This window comes from Camelus dromedarius, chromosome 10 (genome assembly GCF_036321535.1).
Source record: "Camelus dromedarius isolate mCamDro1 chromosome 10, mCamDro1.pat, whole genome shotgun sequence".
NCBI lineage: Eukaryota > Metazoa > Chordata > Mammalia > Artiodactyla > Camelidae > Camelus > Camelus dromedarius.
The window spans coordinates 67277515-67299389 of record NC_087445.1 but is presented as its reverse complement, the minus strand read 5'-3'; the positions used below and the strand labels follow the sequence as shown (position 1 = coordinate 67299389).

At 47.6% G+C, this 21875-nt stretch overlaps 1 protein-coding gene across 5 annotated transcripts in view; it reads left to right on the top strand.

The window, feature by feature from the left end:
* The window catches only part of TTLL11 (tubulin tyrosine ligase like 11), a 236538-nt gene that overhangs the window by 72861 nt on the left and 141802 nt on the right, over positions 1 to 21875 (top strand). For 3 of the 5 annotated variants that reach the window (XM_064490492.1, XM_010998078.3, XM_031450380.2), the window contains exon 4: positions 12663 to 13238. The exons of 1 other annotated variant lie outside the window; for it this stretch is intronic. In XM_064490492.1, the coding sequence (XP_064346562.1) occupies positions 12663 to 13238 (576 nt within the window). Of the gene's footprint in view, positions 1 to 8591; positions 8690 to 12662; positions 13239 to 21875 lie in introns of those variants that run through there. One more of the 5 variants, XM_064490494.1, reaches the window with a different exon arrangement.

The window sequence follows — 21875 nt, the reverse complement described above, 5'->3', positions numbered from 1 at the left end:
CCTGACTTCTCTGAACCTCAGATCTATTATTTGTAACAGTATTAAAAACAATATCCTGCACCTACACAAAAGATCCTCAAGAATAAAACAAAAACTAAAAATACGTGGGGCAAAATGGGCGAAGGTGGTCAAAAGGCACAAACTCCAATTATAAAATAAATAAGTCCTCCGGGATATAATGTGTAGCATGGTGACTATAGTTAATAATACTGTATTGTATATTTAGAAGTTGCTGAGTGTATTTTAAAAGTTCTCATCCCAAGGGGAGAAAAAGTTGGTAACTATGTAAGGTGGCAGAAGTTAGGCAGAATTACTATGGTGACCGTTTTGTAATATATACACATATCAAATCAGTATGTTGTCGTATCATGTTGTATGTGAATTATATCTCAATTTTTAAAAAGCTTATAAACATAGAATATATATTTAACTAAAAAATGACAGTTAATAAACTGACAATCCGGTAGTCCCTACCCCCTAGAAAAGGTGATAATAGTGAGCACTTACATGTAACACATTTATGCCCAGTACCATTTTTTTTAAAGACCTTTACATACATGAACTCATTCGATCCTTCAGACATCCTCTGTGAGGTAGATATGTTACCCGCATCCTATCCAGAGGAAGCTGAGGCAGGGCATTAGGTGTTTTGCCCAAGAACACGTAGTAAAAACATTTTTTAAAATTAAAAAAAAAACAACAAGAAAGTAAAATCACCATCAGTAGATTTCTCATAATGTGGCTGAGAGGATTGAGTAAAATAATGAATGTAAGGCATACACTAGGTGCTCATGAATGGTAGTTATTATTAATTACATTTAAAAATGTTAAGTAGTGAGCTTGTCTCTAGGAACTGGCATACAAACGCTGAAAGATCATATGGTCTCAGCAGAAAAAGTAAAGCCTTTGGGGATTTGAACTCACGCCTGGGTTCCCATCCTGGCCCCCCAGGGCACACCCTTTCTGGCCTGGGGGAAATAACTGACCCTTTAAGTCTCAGTTTCCTTTTCTGTGATGGGGATCTATCATAGTTTTAGGATGAACCGTATGAAATTGCCGATAGCCATATGGCTGGTTTTGACCTATAAAAATAGCAGTTTCATCCAACTCACCCTTCAATGCCTACCTCATAGGATTGCTTATAAGGACTGATGAGCAGACATGGGACCACCCAGCACAGAGCCTGAATTGCAGTCCTTCAGCTGACTCAGGAAGCTATTCCAGGAGTAGAGATGGGGGACACCAGAGGAGTAGAGGTCGGTACGATGTGTTTTAGGAGAAGAAGGGTCAGAATCGGGGGACAGGGTAGGTGACAGGCAATGTGAGGGGAGGTAGAAGCCAGGGTGATGCCCAGATTTCTGGCTTGGGAACCTGGGCGGATGGCGGTACTATTTACTGACACAGGGGGCGCAGGAGGAGTAGATTTGAGGAAAGAGACCATGGATCTAGTACTGGCCCCGTGGAATTTGTGGTGTCTGTGGAGCTGTCTAATTATATGGGTCGGAGCCCAGGAGAGAAGTGTGTGCCAGAGACAGAGAGCGGGAAGTCAGCCGCATCCAGGGCGTAGGTGACCACAGTCATGTTCCCTGTGATCCGGGACCAAATGTAACAACAGTGAAGCAAGTGAGAGGGCGTGTGGGTTCCAGCCAGCGTTTGCTGATCCCAGGCCATCCAGATTCCTGCTAGGTGGAGACAGAGTGGGGCCGGGAAATCTTGAGATACAGGAGTTGTCTTCCCTGCCCCTCGAGGAGTTAGCAGTTGAGTTAACTCAGCCTCTTTTCTGTATGGTCTTGGAGTATAGGAGGAAACCTCTGGTTGCAAAGGATAAAAATGAAGCTGCTATTCCGCATCTTGTAGGATTCCATCTCATGGACACACACCAAGGCGCCTGGCCGGATGCCTGGCACAGAGCAGTACCGCCCACAGTAGGAGGAGGGTCCCTGGTTTGGGTTTGCAAACTGTGACGCTGATCTTCTTGTATTTTTTTTTTTTTAAAGTTTGATGTAAAGCATGGAGAGAATGCAAGGGACGGACATCAGAACATAAGGATGTGGCACTGGGGAGAAGGAAAAGCCAGGGCCGGTGGTCCACAGTGTTTTTGATTTTAATGTAGTCTTTTGAATTTGGAGATGAGCAGACGATTTAGCCAGTTTCCTGCTAAGCAGGAAACCCCGAGGATTGGAAAAACACATTTATCCACGAGGGGTCCTTACTCAGCCATCGGGTGTTGTGTTTCGAGTGAGATATGCTGAGATGCCTTCTGGAATCTCAGTAGGAAAGTGTGAGGACGAGAGAAGGGGGAGTGAGGCCTCTGAGGCCAGGGGCACTGCCGCGGTGGCCCACAGGAGTACGGAAATGTGAGGCTGCCCTCCAAGGGGACCAGCCAGCAGCTGAGGGGCAGGAGACAAGGCCCAGTCACCAGGGGCAGTGCGGCAGGACTCCCTCCAAGCAGGCTGGGGATGAAAGGGAATCTGGAGGATGATCAGGAAACCAAGGCAGAATAATAAAGGTGAAGTAAAATGAAATAATAAAAAACAATAGTGTGTTAAGTGCAAATGCAAAACATGATTGAATCCTCACCACGGCCATGGGAACCAGGCACTATTGTTCCTGTTTTCAGGTAAGGATACTGCAGGCAGGCGGGTTAAGGAGCTTGGCCGTGGTCATCCAGCCAGGAGGTGGCCAGGAGATCGGAGCCCACACTGCTGGTGGGAATGCAGTTTGGTGCAGCCACTGTGGAAAACAGTATGGAGATTCCTCAAAAGACTAGGAATAGACTTACCGTATGACCCAGGAATCCCGCTCCTGGGCATATATCCAGAAGGAACCCTACTTCAGGATGACACCTGCACCCCAATGTTCATAGCAGCACTATTTACAATAGCCAAGACATGGAAACAGCCTAAATGTCCATCAACAGGTGACTGGATAAAGAAGATGTGGTATATTTATACAATGGAATACTACTCAGCCATAAAAACCGACAACATAACACCATTTGCAGCAACATGGATGCTCCTGGAGAATGTCATTCTAAGTGAAGTAAGCCAGAAAGAGAAAGAAAAATGCCATATGAGATCGCTCACGTGTGGAATCTAAAAAAAAAAAGCACACACAAAGCATAAATCCAAAACAGAAATAGACTCACAGACATAGAATACAAATTTGTGGTTGCCAGAGGGACAGGGGGGTGGGAAGGGATAGACTGGGATTTCAAAATGTAGAATTGATAAGCAAGATTGTACTGTGTAGCACAGGGAAATATATACAGGATCTTGTGGTGGCTCACAGTGAAAGAGAATGTGACAATGAATGTATGTATGTTCATGTATAACTGAAAAATTGTGCTCTACACTGGAATTTGACACAACATTGTAAAATGACTATAACTCAATAAAAAAAAGTTGAAAAAAATAAAAAAATAATAAAAAAACCGATAGTGTGTTAAGTACAAATGCAGGACATGATTGAATCCTCACCGCAGCCGTGGGAACCAGGCACTATTGTTCCTGTTTTCAGGTAAGGATACTGCAGGCAGGTGGGTTAAGGAGCTTGGCCGGGTCGTCCAGCCAGGAGGTGGCCAGGAGATTGGAGCCCACGCCCCGAGCTCTGCTGCTCCCCAAAGACATTCAAGCATGTGGACCTGGTGGAGCGGGAGGGGGGCTGCAGCCTGGGGATCCCCACATGCTCAGGGATCCTCTAGGCCTGTAGGCTGGAGTGTCAGCCCCATGCTAAGCCGGCCTGGTGAGAGCCCACGTGCTGGGGGACGATGAGGAGGGGAGAGGATGAGGGAGGCCAGGCAGTGAGCCAGCTGTCCTCACGTTCCCCCTCCCCTCACTCAGCTCCGGGTGTTGAGGGCAGACCGGAGAGGAGAATGCACAGTCTCCCGAAATGACTGGTTCCCTCCTATTAAGCAGATTTTATAGTCCCAGGTGGGTTCTCTCCGGAGTGGCTTTTTGACGGCTCACTAATGATGGATAGATTACAGCCCACATAAAGCTGCCATTCTCTAAAAGTGGGAGCCATTAAATTCGGCTGACAACAGGCTAGATTGGGGGCAAAGCTGGTGGGGAGGCTTCTCTTTCATGATCAGGGGTGCTGGCTGTCCTCGCAGCCCAGTGATGCTGTTGTCTGCCTCCCAGGTACAGCAGGGACCGTCTTCAAAACCAGGGCTGCCACTTCGGCTCCACCTGCTAGTTGGGTGACTGCAGGCTTCTCTCTTTCCTCTCTGGGCCTCAGTTTCCTCATGCGCACCAGGATGGAGATTCGAGAACTGAATTAAGTGCTCTCTCTGGAAAGCACTGAAATTTATTATAACACCAAGCAAATGTGATTTTGGTATTCAGAACGAGGATAAGGTCTCTTCTTTTTTCTCTTTCTTTTTTTTTTTTTTAATTTTTAAATTGAAGTCTAGTCAGTTTACAATGTTGTGTCAATTTCTGGTGTTCAGCATAATGTTTCAGTCATACATGAACATATGTGTATCTGCTTTCATATTCTTTTTCATTAATTTCTTTCATTAGGTTATTACAACATATTAAATATACTTCCCTGTGCTGTACAAAAGAAACTTGTTTATCTATTTTATATATAGTATTTAGTATCTGCAAATCTCGAACTCTCAATTTATCCCTTCCCACCCCTTTTCCCACACTGGTAATCGTAAGTTTGCTCTCGATGTCTGTGAGTCTGCTTCTGTTTTGTAAATATGTTCATTTGTGTCTTTTTTTAAAGATTCCACATATAAGCGATCTCATATGGCATTTTTCTTTCTCTTTCTGGCTTACTTCACTTAGAATGATGATCTCCAGGTCCATCCGTGCCAAGGTCTCTTCTGAAAGATCTCTTCAGATGCCCTAATTGCTTATGATAGAAAGAACTTTGGGTTGGAAACTGGAGATTTTATGTTTTAGTTCTGTACAGCAGCTCAAGTGTGTGTGTGTGTGTGTGTGTTTGTGTGTGTGTGTGTGTGATGTGGTGGTTTCTTCCCGGGCCTGCAGGCTGGGTGTGAAGGCACAGGGCAGCTCTGTGGCTGTGGAGAACTCTTTTCTTCACCTTGCTGGCCCTCCACAAAGGCAGATGAACCCTGTCAGCTCGGCTATGGCTCATTCCCACTGCTGTCTTTTTCCCGACGCTGCCTATTAAACAAAAGTTCAGTTGCTTGGAGTTTTCCCAAAGAACATGATTGTCATGGAAAGATCTCAGACTTTAGACTCTGATCAACTTGGTTTCCAGTGATAACTTTATGCTCGTTAGCTATGTGACGTTGGCCCAGGAACTCCACCTTTCTGAGCTTCTATTTCCTCGCATGGTTGTTGTGAGGGTTCAGATGACAGCCATAAAGCACACAGCACAGAACGTGTGTGCCACAAGCGGTCGTTTTTCCTTTCCTCTTATTCTTTAGAATCATTTTGTCCCTACAGGGGAAGTTGGTTTATCTGGCAATGTGTCAGCTCGATATCAATTAACTAACATTCCTGGGGTTCATAAATGCCTTAGTAATCAAGCTTCCTAATAATTTCATTTCGGAAAATATTTATTGAGCACCCGCTTTGCTACATTCTGGGAATAGTGTGTAAAATAAGGCTTGGTCTTTTTTTTTTTTTTTTAAGTGAAAGCAACTTTATTTAGAGAGATACACATTTCACGGAGAGTGGGGTGAGACTTGGTCTTAATCCTCAACCAGCTCATGGCCAGATGAGAGCGTGACCATGACAGTAAATAATAATAACATCCCACCAAATGTTATCACTGGCACGTCACACTCTCTAACTTACATAATCCTCACAACAACCCCACGGCGGACGCACTGCTGTTTGTTCCTCTCACTTTGCAGCTGAGCAAACCAGGGCCCAGAGAGGTCAGAAGAGTGTCGAGGGTCCCACAGCTAGTAAGGGGCAGCAACGCTGGGCTTGGTCGCCCTTTGGGCAATGTCCACGATCTTAACTCTCACGACGCACTCAAAGATGCGACTGTGATACATCAGAGCTATAAACTTAAAGATACACATGCAGTTACATTACAGGGGGATGGAGACATGCTGTGGACGGGTTAGATGAACAGAGGATGAGAGAAAAGCCATTCTGCCTGGAGCGCTGCGGGCCAGAAAGGGATTCTGGGATGGAAACTTTGAGCTGGGCCTTAGGTGCTGAGTAGGAGCTCTGTGCATGAAGAAGGGGGAGGGAGGCCAATGGGAAGATGCGGCAAGGCTTAGAGGCGTGGAAGAGGGAAGGGAGGGGCAGCCGGGCCGGAAACGGAAACGAGGCAGCTGAGAAGCGTGGAGCTGGCCTGCCAAGGAAGGAGAGCCTTTAAAGTCAGGCCAAAGCGTTGCACATGAGTGAGAATAATTAATATTATTTCTTTTAAACCGTTCAAGTAAATCCAGGACACTCATCAGTGATAGAAACAAACAGGGTTTTGCTGTTGTTGTTTGACTGGTTGGTTTGGTTTGGCTTTACCACTTAGGTTGTCTTCACTGGAAGTCTTCACAAGGGAAGTGTGGGATTTCCAGGGAGTGTGGCAATGTCTGACCGGTGCGGGGGCAGTCACGGCTCCTCCCTCCGGGCCCGCGGCTCCCCCGCTGGCCTTTCTTGGACTGAGGGGTTTGTGTGGACACCATTTCTCCAGTTCAAGACGTCCCACATCTGAGTATAAAATCGGAGTCTCAGCCCTGCCCGACAGCAGTTTTTAGTTTTGCTAGTACTGGGGGAGTTGCTGTATCCAAAGTAATCATTTGCATAAGATATTGGACAACAGGGTCCCGTTCCGATGAACAGTAAGGGACATGGGTGGTGAGGTTTCAAAGTCCTAAATTGGCTTCGTGGCCCCAGGTGCTTGATTAATAGTCAGTGAAGTGAGCTTCTCATCCCCCACCCCACCCCAGACCTGCTCCTCTTCCTGTATCCCCTAAATCTGCAAGTGCTCCCATCCCCCACACTGCTGAAGCCCCCTCTCTCCCCTTCCCCTCCATCCAGGCACCAGGTGCCCCGGAATCCTCCTGTGTCCCATTTCCCCGTTCCAACCCCATCACCACTGCCCCGGCTCAGGCCTTCGGGACTTTGATAGCCCTGTTTTCCTCCTGCATCTGGTCTTACCTCTGCCAAACCGTCCTCCTCACGGGTGCCCTGTCACCCACTGGTGGAAAATCCACTGGTGGCTTACAGATCGAGGACAAACACGAGGCATTTGGGGACATTTTCTGCCTGTTCCAGCCTCTTGTTCCCGGTGCTTCTCTCTAGTCTGGACTTTCCCTGCGTAACCTGGCCCATGGTGGAGGTTCCAGCCATCATCCGGGGCGCTGATGACCCCAGGTCTCTCTCCTTCCTCCTAACCCCACTGCCAGCATCAGTTTCAGGCTTGTGCTGTCTGTCCCTGGCCATCTACCCCCTCCCATCTACCCCCTCCCATCCATTGTCTACGTGGCAGCCAGAGGGATGTTTCTACAGAATACATCGAATTAAGTTGTGTAATTAAGTTCTCAAAACCCTTCAGTGACTCACCATCACTCCAGGACGTTGTCCAAATGCCCCTAAAATGCTGTTCCAGGCCCTTCCTTCCCTACGAGACCCTGCGTCCTCCCCAGGTGTGGTCTCTTCCATTCCCCTTCTTCACCACATCCCGCATTCATTCTAGACACGAGCTCAGGAACCTGACTGCCCGTATTCAAATCCTGGTTCTTCCATGTCCCATTGGCTGTGTGACCTTTAGCAAGTTACTTAACCTCTCTGGGCCTCCGTTTCCTTATCTGTAAAAATAGAGTTGTAGAGGGTTAAATGAGATAGATAATACGTGTAAAGCTTAAGACAGCTTCTGACCCATAATAAGTCCCTTCAGGTGTGAGCTTATATTACTATTGCTGCTATGGGGATCTGGCCCCTACAGCTCCCACTGGGGTTTCCAGCGTCCTCCCCGCTTCATTTGCTGGCTGTTCTCCAGCCATTAGAACATGTCCTGCTCTTTCCCACCTTCACGGACTCCTCCATGGCAGCATGCTACCTGTTTGTCCTCTCGGCCTCACCTGTCTACCTCCTACCCTGCCCCTTCCTACCTGGCCCTTGGTAACCTAACTGCAGCCTCCTTTTCACCTGACTCAGAAATTGTCTGGCACACTGGGACTCGGAATTTGCCCCACATCCAAGGCTCAGTCATCTGAGACTGGAAAGGGCTGGCCCTTGCCCCCTGTCCAGTGTTCACTTCGTGATGTCTGCTTGTCTACCAGACTTATTTTTGCTGAAGATCCACTCCCTGTGCCTGTGACACCGAGGGTCTCAGTTGCTAAGATTGGATGCAAATCCGCCTGAGTGACAGAGGACTGCTCTAACTGGCTTTGACATCCCAGGTATTGCAGATACAGTATTTCTTCACAAATTGTCCTCTTACCTGCCCCTCGCTGCTAATAATGCTTTGTGGCTTGATGTTCCAGTGGCTGGATTTCTCTCTCGAATTATTTTAGTTTGCTTCCCCCAGGTTCCCCAAGTGCATCATAAATCTCCAGTCCCGAGTTCCTGCTCTTGTAGATCATCCCAGCGCGCTGATCACAGCAGCCCAGCATGAACTCTCCGCTGATTAATGTCACTTGTGTGTTTGTAACACAGCCTTCAACTGCGGTGATGTCAAGATAAATCATTGTTCCGAACCTGTTAGCTGGTGAGAGCCAGGGACCTTAGTGTGACCCCCCTTTATTGCATAGGTGAGTACAACAAAGCCCAGGGGAGTGAGGTGACTTCCTCAAGGTCACACAGTCAGAAATCACCTAAATTGGGACTAGAATCCAGGTTTTCCATTTTTCACTCAAGTATTCTTTTTAACTCAACAGAAACTATTTCTTTTCTTTTTTTAATTAAAATATTTTAACTTAAAAAAGTGGTAAAATATGCATAACATAAAATTTTCCATCTGAATCATTTTTAAGTGTACATTTAGAAGTATTAAGTACATTCACGTTGTTGTACAACCATCACCACCATCCATCTCTAGGACTTGTTTCATCTTCCCAAACTGAAACTCTGTACTCATCAAACACTAACTCCTCACCACCCCTCTCCCCAGTCTTTGGTAACCATCATTCTACTTTCTGTCTCTGTGAATTTAACGACTCTAGGTACCTCATCTAAGTGTAACCTTATAATAGTATTTGTCCTTGTGTGTGATGATTTATTTCACTCAGCATAATGTCTTTAAGTTTCACTGTAGCATATGTCAGAATTTCCTTCCTTTTATGGCTGAATACTACTCAATTTTATGTATATATCACATTTTGCTTATCCATTCATCTGTTGATGGGCGCTTGGGTTGTTCCACATTTTGGCTGTTGTGATTAATGCTGCTATGAACATGGGTGTGCAAATATCTGTTCGCCAAAAGCTATGCCTTATGAAAATATATTTAGAGACACTTGCTGCTACTGACTATTGCCACTCATATTTTTTTTTCTAATGGTAAGTTTGGGGGGGAAAAAACCTACAATAAAGACTATAAAAGTAGATAATTTTATGTGGTATGTAGTTCCAGGATTTCATATTCATGTTTCATAATTTAAAAATTTTTATACAGACTGATAGAGAATTTTAACAGATAGGCCAATCTCATAGGTGCCTTTAAGGGCCAGGCACCATGAGAACCGAGTGTGACCTTGGCCAACTATGGCATTTTGGAGATGAGTTCATTCAAAAGTATGAGCTTATCTTAACAGCAAGGCAGAGGGAACTTTTTGTGGTGGTGCTTCTTTAAGACTATTTTAACATCTTAATTGAGTGTCTTACCGCTGAGAAGAGTTGAATTTTGATGGGAGATCTTTCCCAGTCACATTTCTCAAATATCCACTAGGGGGCAGTAAAAAACACATAAAATTTTCAATAGACCCAACGAGTGCCCGGCAATCAGGCCACCACATCCTCTGTACCTCTTTCAGCTCCCCATACATGCCATTGCAAGATAATGAACTGCACATCCAACAGCACGTCAGGGTAGAACTGGCGATACCGTCAGCTGCAGCCCAAGTGCAAGTGTCCCTCACATCCAGGCTAACATTAATGCCCGCAGCTTCGTTCACTGCGTTGGGCCCAGGTTGTATTTGCATTCAGTTCACATTAGTCCAGTGATTCTCAGACAGAGGGAACATCAGAATCACCTGTCAAGCTTCTTCCAAAATACACATGCCCAGGTCTCATCCCAGATCTAATGAACCTGAGTTTCTGGGCCCGGGGCCTTGTCGTACAGACTATATTTAGATTCTGGTCCACAACTTCTTGCTGAGAACCAATGCATTCGTTCTTTACTTTAATGCCTTTAATACCTGGGGAGGAGGGGTTACCCTTGAGTAAAACCTCAGAGGAAAATGAATATGAATTCTGGAGAATCTTTTTCTCTTGTTAAAAATAGAAGTTGCTGAAGGGTCTGGTGGCTGAGGAACAATGTTCAGAACTGCTCTGAGGCTTTCCCATAGGGTCCCGTGCTCAGGGTCCAAACTTTTTAGTGCGAGTCCAGAGCCCAGATACCAATACTGTCTTCTGTATTAAGAGAATGTTTCCTGTCACGCTCAGGGAAAAAGAGACCTTTAATTTTATCTTATCAGAGGGTAAAATGGCACAGAGAACCTGCCATGAGGTCAGAAGACTTCGGTTCTCATCCTAACCATCCCCCTAGCTAATTCTGGACCCAAGGCAAGTCATGTCCCCTCTCTGAGCCTCAGCTTCCCTGTTTGAATGATGAAAAGACTGGATGCCATTAATCTCCAAGGATCCTTCCAGTTCCAAAAATGCAGTGATTCTATTAGTATGAATAATCGTGATTTGTATGGCAGTACTCTGGCAAAGAGCAGAAGGAATATTCAGTCATGCAATGAATGACAGAGACTATTGAGCATGTAGTTTAATTTATTTAAGGCATATACACTGAATTCAAAGGAGAAAATATTGTGGCCGATAATATATTGATCTGTTAGTATCTTCAGCCTAGCCAAAGCTTTCTAGGGGAAAAAATTACCCATTGGTGCAAACTTGACATCTTTCACTTCCTGAGGCATAACTACCATTTCTGCAGCACGCTTATATTTACTGTAAAGGGCCAAATGTATGAACGCTTTGGATGAATATTAAGTAACTACGTAAACGTCAAGGTCACTGTTGCAAGGAAGGCTCAGTGGAGGGCCCTCGGAGGCTTGCATTGATCTCCTGTGAAGTTCCATTCTCAAATCCTGCTGACAAGGGGAAACAATTGATGTGGACCATTATTAAGGCTTTAAGTGTTTCTCCATTGTTAAAGATCTTTTACAAGCCCGAGTAACTGATAGTGCCCGAGGAATTGGCAAAAGCTTCACTTAGAAATATAGGCTGGTCAGAGAGATAAGTAAAACCCAGTGCGCAGATGTCCTGGGCTGGGCTTACGCAGCAAAGATGCGCAGCCGGGAGAGTCCAGTTCATGGGCTTCTTCACTCCAGAAGCTGCAGAGAGAGTGGCTCCTTCTTTCAAATCCACCTTAAATTTCCTCCAGCTCTCCTCCCCTGGCGAAAACCTCTCAAGGATCAGACAAGGGTCCAGGGTCCCGGGGAATGGGGCATGTATGATGCAGACCCGCGGATCCAGGCTGACTGTCTGTGCTGGTCACGTGTCCTGGATAATTATGTGGGTGTCCTGCTGAGCGGGAACTGGGAGGAGAGCAAATCTTACGATGACAGAATCTAGCTTCAAAAAGACCTCACCAGACTAAAGGATTGGCTGAGTCTACGAGATGAACTTAATAAGAGATATCAATGGTAAAACTAACGGCCCCCCGTGCACAAGCTCTGTGTGGGCCTGAGCTCAGCCCCGTATGCATTTCAGTTTATTTCATCTTTACAATGGCCCAGAGAGGAAAGGTTTTCATATCCTCATTTTTAAAATGAGGAAACGGAGACATGGAAATGCAGAGCAAGGTGCAAGCCTTCAGAGCCCTGGATCTAGGTTCCAATCCCAATTCTGCCCCTCGGCCCACCAGCAAGTTACTTCATCTTTTTAAAAAAGTAGCAACAGCCGGGCTTTCTGGCCGCCTCTTCTGTGTCAGATTCTGTGTGCTTCTTTGCATTTGTTATCTCATTGAATCCTCAGAACAGTCTTTCTCCCGTTTTGCAGATGAGGCAGGCACAGGTAACTTAAGTAACTCGCCCAAGGTCACACAGTAAGTAGCAGGGCCAGGCTATGAGCCCGGCCAGTCTGACTCCCAGGCCCACACTCTTCACAGGCTGTGCCCTCTCCGTTTCCTATATTAATAAAAGGGAATGACCGTCTGTGAGGGTCAGATGAAATAACTTATGCAGAGTGCCCAGTATAGGACCTGCACATAGTAGGTGCTTATAAATAGCACTAGATTATCATCACCATCATCAGTTAAATAACTTGCTTGGGGTTATAGCTAATAACTGGCAAAGGCCTGGGATTTGAACCCAGGTCTTATGACTGCAGATCCATTGCGCTGTGGATCTCCCTTCCAGAGGACAAGATCGGGAGCATCTTTGAGGTCACTATCTCAGTACCTAGTACCCTGTTCTCCCCCTGGCAGGTGCTTACCGAGTACTCACATAGGCAGGGCCCATTTTGTCACCAGACATTTGCCAAGATCCTGCTCTGTCTCAAGGGACCAGAGAGGAAAAGAATATGGTGCTAACCATCTTTTTTCTCCCCTGCCAGGTTCAAATGGTGAAAGATGGGGACCCCTCCTGGAAGCCCACTTTTATTGTGAAACCTGATAGTGGTTGTCAGGGTGACGGAATCTACCTCATTAAAGACCCCAGTGACATCCGCCTGGCAGGGACCCTCCAGAGCAGGCCAGCGGTGGTCCAGGAGTACATCTGCAAACCTCTCCTTATCGACAAGCTCAAGTTTGATATTCGTCTGTATGTCTTACTCAAGTCCTTAGACCCCTTAGAGATTTACATAGCCAAAGAGGGACTCTCTCGGTTTTGTACGGAGCCGTATCAGGAGCCCAACCCCAAAAACCTGCACCACATCTTCATGCACTTGACCAACTATTCTCTGAACATCCATAGCGGTAAATTTGTCCATTCGGACAGTACTAGCACGGGCAGCAAGAGGACCTTCTCTAGCATTCTTTGTAGGTTGTCTTCCAAGGGTGTTGACATCAAGAAGGTCTGGTCTGATATCATCTCCTTGGTGATTAAGACTGTCATTGCCCTGACTCCAGAACTCAAAGTTTTCTACCAGTCGGATATCCCCGCTGGGAGGCCGGGGCCCACATGCTTCCAGGTAACCATCGCCGGTTCTCAGCCTGAGTTCTTGACCTTGACGGGGCCTTTACAGGGCTCCCTGGCCTCGTGTGGGATGAGGGATGGGGGTGGGATGGCCAGAGGGGTGGAGGGGTGGATGCTGGCCTGGGCTTCGGTGGGAAACCAGGGTCTAACATCCTGCTTTCTATTTGGGGCAAGTTACTTCCACTTTCCCACTGGTAAAAGGAGGCTAATAGTACCTCCCCCTTAAGGATTCGTACAAGAATCAAATGACACAGATGGAATACGCAGTGCCTCCCATTCATTCATTCATTCTTTCTTCTGGCAATTTTTACTCCCTGCTTAATAGGGTCAAGCACTGCTCCAGGTACTAGTGAGACCGTACATCAGGTCTCTGCTGGCTGATGCAGAGGGTCTGCTATTGTGGGAGGCAAATAAGTTAAAAAGCAATTCGTATACAGTGTCACGAGTGCTAGAACAGGGTAGGAAGCACACTGGGTGCTGTGAGACTGTGGGACCATCTAACATTTTCTGAGTGGGAAAGAGGGTGATCTGGGAAGACTTCCCAGAAGAAGTGGCAGTTAAACTAGAACCTGGAGGAAGAGTTAAATGAAGCAGGTGAGACTGGATAAGGCTGGGGAGACACAGTGTCCTACGGGAGACATGTTTGCAGCCCTCAAGGGAAGAGGGGACTGAAGGAGGTTTAGTGTGGCTGGAGGGTGGGGTTTGAGGCAGTGATTGGGAGGGAGGTGAGGGAAGATGAGGAGGGAGAGGTAGGTAGGGGGTAAGTCAGGGAAAGCCGAGGGCAGTGGGGCCACAGGGAGGTGCTAGCAGGGCACTGAGGCACGCAGATTTGCCCATTACAGAGAACAGACTGGCTGCAGGACGGAGAATGGCTTGAAGCGAGGCTGGGAGCAGGGAGGGGATGAGTGAGCCACTTGCATTCATACAAGCAAGAGAGGATGCTGGCTTGGATTAGGAAGGTCTTGGGGCGGTTGGAGAGAGTAGACTGCGGGACCATTTAAGAGCACGTCTAGGCTTGTTGACTGGAGGGGGCTCGGGGAGAGTGGAGAGATGGTAGCAGTGAGGGAGCGGGGAGAACCTGGACTGACTCACAGGTGGCTTGGGCACTTGGATGGATGGATAGAAGCCACTGGCTGGGAACCAGGCTTGGAGGAGGAGCGCTAGGAGTTGGGCTTGAACAGGCCTCTGGAGTGCCCCTTGTGTGACATCCGAGTGGAAAGACTGAGTGGACCATTTGACATTTGGGCCTAGAATTCAGGAGAGAGAGGTCTGGGCCAGGGAGAAGGGTTGGGAACTCATCAGTGTTCTGATGCTCACTGAAGTCATGAGAGGCTGCAGGGCGAGAAGAGGCCAGAGAAGGGCCCTGTGGGACCACCATTCAAGTACGGGACAGGCAGAGAGGGGGCAGCTACGGAGGCCAGGAAGAAGTGGCTTGAGCTCTGGAAGGGATGTCTGGAGAGGAAGTGGCCCAAATGCTCAGAGAATCAGCAGGCGGAGGCTTAGAGAAGCAGCCACGGCGAGCGCTGCTGAGATGTGTCACGTGAGAGCAGAGCTGACCGTGTCTGCTGTCCTCACTGACTTCCGTGAGCCTTGTCTTCGGTGGGGCGATGGCTCGGGGCAATGCACTGTGAGCTGAACCAGAGCGCGGGAGGGAAGGAGATAGGAATAAGAGTAGCGCCTGCTTCCAGATCGTTTGGCCATGAAGGTGGTGGCGGGGGAACACAGAGTCCAGGCGCTCAGTGGGCACACAGTTTCCTGCTGCCGGATAAATCAGAGCAGGGAGCAGAGGATATGGAGGGTACCTCAGGGGCCCTCTCCACCTCATCTTTAAAATTATCTTGTAGCAGCTAATGTATCAGAGAGACTACATGGAACATGTATGTAAGCTGTGAAGCAAAATCACCAAATAATCACCCCACCCACCTCCCAACCTCAGGTACCCGATTACCGGCTTCTTCCCCGCCCCGTTTCTCTCCTTAGCCCGAGGAGGACGTCATCCGGAATTTTATGTTTATCATTTCCTTGCTTTAAAAAATTATTTTATTATATGAATGTTTCCCAATGCAATCTATTGTTTTGTTTCACTTCTGTTTGAGCTTTATAAAACACCACAATCAAGTATGTCGTTTTCTGCAACGTTCTTTTCCACTGCAGGTCAGGGTGGGCCGCTGATCCTGTTTCATTCGCGCTGTTGTGTATTCCATTGTAGATATGCACGATGTGTTCATCAGTTCTCCTGTCAATGAATATTTGAGTTGTTTCTAGTCCTTTATCTAAGGCTGTGGCAAGAGAGGAACGGGTAGCGTGGAACGAGAAGGGAGAGGGGAGGCAGGGCGCAGCATCTCTGATGGAGGGGACGTTCATTCGACTGCGGAAGAGGGGGCTGGTCCGGAGGTGCAGCCCCCCCCCCCAACCAGAGGGGCTACCCTAGGGGCTGGACACCAGTCAGCAGGATTTCCCGGCAGGCTGATGGAAGCTCTTGGAGGGGAATTCAGGCAGCGAACAGTTCCAGGAGGGGCTGATTGTCATCCAGGGATCTGTCCTTAGGCAGTTGGACCCCAGGCTTTGGTTCCCAGGCAGGATGTCCTGCTCAGCCATCAGGCAGATGACTTAAAGCATTAGAAAGGGGGAAGTGAGCAGGGCTTAGAGGGAGAACCAGAGAGAAAACAAGTCTGGCCCGAGCCATCAGGAGGTTAGGGCAAAGGAGATCGATGCAACGTGGAGGCATTCAGGGGTCACCCCGGGGGACTGTGTGGTCACATCTGTTCAACAGGGACATCTATTCCGGGAGTACCATGTGGCCAAGCCACAGAGCCCTGGCACAGCGCGGGGGCAGGGCGGAGGGCGATGGTTTTGCTGCTGTCTGGCTGTGGACAGGCGTCACGGGGCAGCCATCGGGGTGGAAGCGGGGGCCCGCGCCGTGGGGAACCAGAGGGCCGACAGGGAGGGAGCCGCTGGTTGGGACAGATCACGTCGAGCAAAGGGAACCACAGCCCTGTGACTGCTTCCCGCTGCTTGACCACACTAAGTGCTTCCAGGCCCGGGGTCAGGAAAGGAGCACAGGGCTGGGAGTAACCCTCCCGGAGGAGCTCGTCCTCTTGCCAACTGTGTGGCCTTGGGCACCTTCTTTACCACCCTGTAGCTTTCTCTGTGAGTCACCTGCGCTCACTTTCCTACCTGCCTCCTTTGGAGCAGTGGCAGTAACGAGGTGGTATAAAACGTTAGCTGCTTTCAATCTGTTTTACCACACATTTCGGATTCACAGTGATTGAACAGTGTTTTTCTTCCTCCTTGGAGTCCTCGCCTGCTTTCTTTTTATCACTTGTTAAAACACTTGTTCGTTTGGGTCTCAAACACCTGAGTGAACTCGGAACCCAAAGATTTAGGGGCAATGCATGATTCTGCCATTGACTTGCTGTGTGATCTTATATCAGTCACTTAACTTCTCTGTGCCTCAGTTTCCTCCCCCCACCCCAAGTGTTGGTGTCTAACTCACGTGAGATAAAGATTATGAAGGGCTTTGCAAACCCTAATGCTCTGTGCATGTGTACTGAATCATTTCTTTGTCCTGGATGCCCCTTTCTCTTGTAGCCTGGGCCCAGCCCGGATTGCAGCATCCTGGGACATAAACTCTAAGCCACCCAAATTACATTTATCTTAAACATGTGACCGCGATCCCTTTCCAATCACAGCCACAATAACTACTTGGGAAATTGCAATGGCCCGGAGCAGCTGCTGGCGCGGCGCGGCTGTGGGCAGCTTTCCTGTAATCTGTTGCCTAGGAACGTGGCTGCCCTGTCATTCTGGCCTGTCCCCATCATTGCCCAGGCAGCCCCCAGCAACATATCCCGTCAGTCTTCTCGCGGGCGGCTCTGCGGGCCTGGCTTAAACAGTAAGATCCGTCTCTGGGTAGGTGGTCCAGGCGGCAGAGGTGCCCCGGCAGAGGAAGGGTTTCCAGCTCAGCTTCCATGAACATTCTTTCCCAGCTTCACTGCTCGGTTTCCATGTTCCTCTGGCTCTGCGGCCACTTCTCTCCTTGGCCGTGATCCTTTCCCTTTGGTGTCTGGAGGAGGCACCTTCCCTAAATGCTAAGGTGCTTCTAGTCTTTCGTCTTTGCCCTTTTGATCTCCTGCCTCCCCATCAGGTCCAGACCACCCCCCTCCCAGAAAGGAGGCAAAGGAGCAACCTAATGGTCACACATGGGCTTGGGTTCCGTTCTTGGACATCTTGGCTTTGAGCCAACCTCAGCTCCACCTTCCAGCTGCTCAAGCTGGTGAGCTTGGCAAGCTAACCTTTCTTGGCCTCAGTGTCCTTATCCGCAGACAGAGATGTTATTTGTACCTACCTGACCGAGCCATTATAAGACTGAGTGAGAGAAATCTATGTGGAACATTTGGCAGGGTACCTAGCGCATAGTAATCACTTAATAAACGAAGGTTATTACTTTTTTTGTTATCTGTAGCAACAATCGTTCTCAAACTGGTCTACGAAGAAGTGCCTTGAACTAATGGGGAAACCATGAAATAGTCCCATTTTGAACTTAAAGGAGCATCAAGGTTCCAAAGAGCATGGTTTGGGAAACATGTCCTTAGCCTGGCATTGGTTGCCTCCCAGCCTGGCCAAGGCCTCAGCTCTCCATCCTTCCTGAGCCCCGCAAGCCTGGCGGACAGAGCTGATTCTTGTCTCGGATGTAATTTGTGTTTTCCCAGTTCTGCCTGTTTGTTCTCTTCTGTCTTGGCCATGCTCTCTTCTAAGTCTCACTGCTTTTTTGAAATTCATTGCCTTCCAGACAAGGTGCTGCTCACATCCCACTTTCTCTGTAAAGCCTTCCTTGACCACTTCTGATGCTTAAGCTTTTTTCTTTTTTTAGACACATTTGCTGGTCACCCACTGAGACAAGACCCAAGCTAGCTCTGGGGCGTGTGGTTATGGATAAGACACAGTCCTGCCCCTAAGAGGTGCATGGTGTCGTGGGGAAGACTGACACGTGGGAATTACAGTTCTTGTAATGAATGCTGTAAGGGGGCTTATACAGGATGCTGAGAGAGCACAGAAAGGGGATTAGTTAACTTTGCCAGTTAAAGCAGTCAAGGAAGACCTTCCAGAGGATGAGATGCTTAATCTGGAGCTTAAGGCATGAAGAAGAATTTTCTATGCAGAAAAAGGTGAGCGATACCACACTCTCCTGGTTTCTCTCGTATTTCATTGGCTGCTGCTTCTCATCTGTTTCTTCTGGACCTGCCAGTGTTGGAGATTCTCCAGGACTCTAACTCCTCACCTTGCATCTGCAATCACTCCCAAAAGGACCTCTTCCAGCCCCGTGGCTTTAAGTACCAGCTATGTGCTGTTGATGCCTACATTTGTATCTCCAGTCTTGACCTCTCCACACTGGTCTACCCAACTGCCCACTTTAATTTTCTACTTGAATTTCTGGTGGGCATCGCATAGTTGACATATGCAAAAGCAGACTCTGGATTTCTCTCCCCAAATACTCTCTCACTGTCTTTCCTATTTTAGTAAATGAATAGCATTCACTTACTTAGGCCCAAAACTCCAATCATTCTTGTTTCTTCTTTTTTACTCCTTCCTACAACTAATCCATAAGCAACTCTTGCAAATATACATTAAAATGCACCCGAAATGTAACCACTTCTAACCAGCTCCGCTGCCCCCCTCCCAGGCTGGGCAGCCGTCACCGTGCACTTGTATCACCCCGACAGCCTCCTGATGTCCCCTTTCCCACCCTTGCTGCTTATAGCCTGTTTTTCTCACTGTAGCCGAACTGATTCTTCTAAAACATGTCAGATCAAATTACTTCCCTGTGTAAATTTTCCAGTGGCTTTCTTGTTGCACTTAAAATCCTGGCTCCTTACTGTGGCCTACAAGATGCTACATGATCTGTCCCCTGTCATTCTGGTGGCCCTCATCTCCCGTCTCCCTCTTGCTCACTCCTTGCTGTTTTTCAAAAGTGGCCTTTGTTCTTGCTGTTCCCTCTACCTGGAATGCTCCTCCTCAGCTCTTCAAATGAATTTTTCTCTCACTTCATTCAGTCCCTGGTCATCCATCACCACCTGAGTCTTTTGCTTCTGGGTTGTGATGGAGTAACAAAGACTGGACTTGACCTTCTTTTGAAAACAACCAGAATATCAGACAAAAATACAGGAAATAAATGTTTTCAGATTTTGGACAACAGACAGCTCAGCAACTATGATCCCTGAGGAAAGAGGGGGGAAAAAGCCAAGATGAATCTACGGTTGCCTCAGCTTTCTGTCTGGAGGCAATCTCCAGAACATGGGCAAGTGGGAGAGGGAAACTAAAGAGAGCCCTGTGACCTCAATGAGTTGAGGGGATGGAGGTCAGAGTTTGGGAGTGCCAAGGGGGCTGGAATTCTGTGGGCAGGATTCTGAGAAGGAGGGAGCCAAGCAGGAAAAGAGCTCCAAGAACCTGCATGGGGTCCTGGTGCATCTTTGCTGAGCAGTAGGCCATTCATATGTGGAGTGTTAATCCACAGAGCTGGGCAAAGAGTGACCAGGGCACCGAGAAGCTGAACAACCTCCAGGCCTCATGCAGAGCAGGGAGATGGTTGAGCTCCAAAGAACCAGTGTGGAGAGTCCTTGGTGATGACTGGGGGCATTCAACGGAGACTCCAGAGAAGTTCTGCCTTAATGGACTGAATCTTCCCTGGAATGAAAGTTACTCTAGACTCAACTTAGTAAAGCTTAAACAATAGGCCTAGAAGGTATCAAACTAACCTGCAAATAACTGACTGCCAAAAAACCTAGTACTTTTTAAAAGAAGACAAAATTCAGGCACTCAGCATTAAGTGTCTGGCATCCAATAAACACACACTGGATGCTCCATGAGGCAGGAAAAGGGTAACCCAGACCAAGGGGGAAAATCAATAGAAATAGACCCATAAATATTGGAAATAATAGAGCTAGGAGGAAAAGGATGTTAAAACAGCTATTACAACTGTGTACAAAAATTTAAAGGAAAATATGAGCTTAATGTAGAGGGAAATGGAGCTATTAAAAAAAAAAAAACCAAATGGAATTCTTAGGAACCAAGTGGAAGAAAATACAGTCCCTGTAATGCAAACGTCACTGGATGGGATTAACAGCAAACTAGACACCACAGAAGAAATGATCAGTGAACCTAAAGACAGAGCAATAGAATTTATTCAAAATGAAACGGAGAGAGGAAAACAACAGGAAAAATAAATAAACAGACCCTCAGTGACCTGTGGTACAATATCAGATGGTCTAACATATGTGTAATTGGGGTTCTCTGAGCAGAAGAGACAAGGAAGTTACAGGAAAAACATTTGAAGAAATGGCCCCACACACAAGTGCACATGAACACACCCCTGTAAGGTTTGTCATAATCAAATTGGTGGTGATAAGAAAATCTTAAAAGCAGCTAGAGAGAAAAGACACATTATGTTCAGAGGAACAAAGAATATCCGAAAAGTTCTCATCAGAAACTGCAAAGCAGAAGACAATGGGATGACATGTCACCTCCTTAGAAAGTCCTTCCCTGACCACCAAACCCTCCCTCCATCCACTGCATCACATTCTGTTCTTACCCGGCTTTAATTATTAACTTGCTTGCAGTCTCTCCCCTAGAACATAAGCTCCAAGAGGGCAGGAGTTAAAACATCCTTTCTCTTATTTTCTGCTTTATCCCCAGGGCCTGGGACAGTACCTAGTGTTTGGTAGGTGCTTAACAGATATTTGATAAATCTGTCTTCCAGGTAGAAGGGTATAAAGCCAGAGAGCACTAAAGCATCCTGGAACTACTAATAGTTCAGCACAATTAGAGCCCCAGGTGTGCAGCAGTGAGTCAGAGGAAATAAGGCTGGAGTTGGAGACAGGTGCCAGGTCGTAGAGGAATTTGTAGGACATGCTGTGGACCCCAGGCTTCCTTCTGGAAGCAGAGATTTTAGGCAGAGGAGTGTTAGTATTTTATTTGCATTTTAGAAAAATTACTCTGGCAGCTCCCCGTGCCAGATGAATTAGAGAGTTTGAGAGCAAGGAAACTGATGGGGAAGTTGTTAAAGTAGTCCAGGGGAAAGATGGTGCAGGTGTGATCCAGACTAGGAACACGGAGGATGGGTCAGACCTAGAAAGCATTCTAGCAGGTAGAATGCACAGAGTTGGTGAGCAGCTAGATGTAAAGGATGAAGGAGACATTCTTGGCTGCCTGCCACAGGCTCAGACTCCCTCACAAGGCTATAATCAGCGTGTTGTCCAGGACTGCAGTCGTGTCAGGGCTTGACTGGGGAGAGATCCCCTCCTCAGCTCACTCACATGGCTGTTGGCAGGCCTCGGGTACCCTCCCTGGCTGTTGCCTGGGACATCAGTTCCTTGCCACTTGGGACCCTCCAGCGGGCAGCTCACCACATGGTAACTGGCTTCCCTCAGAACGAGCATGCGGGAGAGTAAGAGAAGGTATCCCAAGATAGAAGCCACAGTCTTTTTATAACCTAACGTTGGGGGACACATCCCATCGTTTCTGCCCAATTTTGCTTGTTAGATACAAGTCACTAGGTGCAGCCCTCCCTCAAGGAGAGGGGGTTACGTAAGGGCAGGAATGCCAGGCGATGGGTATCAGTGGGACCACATTAGAGGCT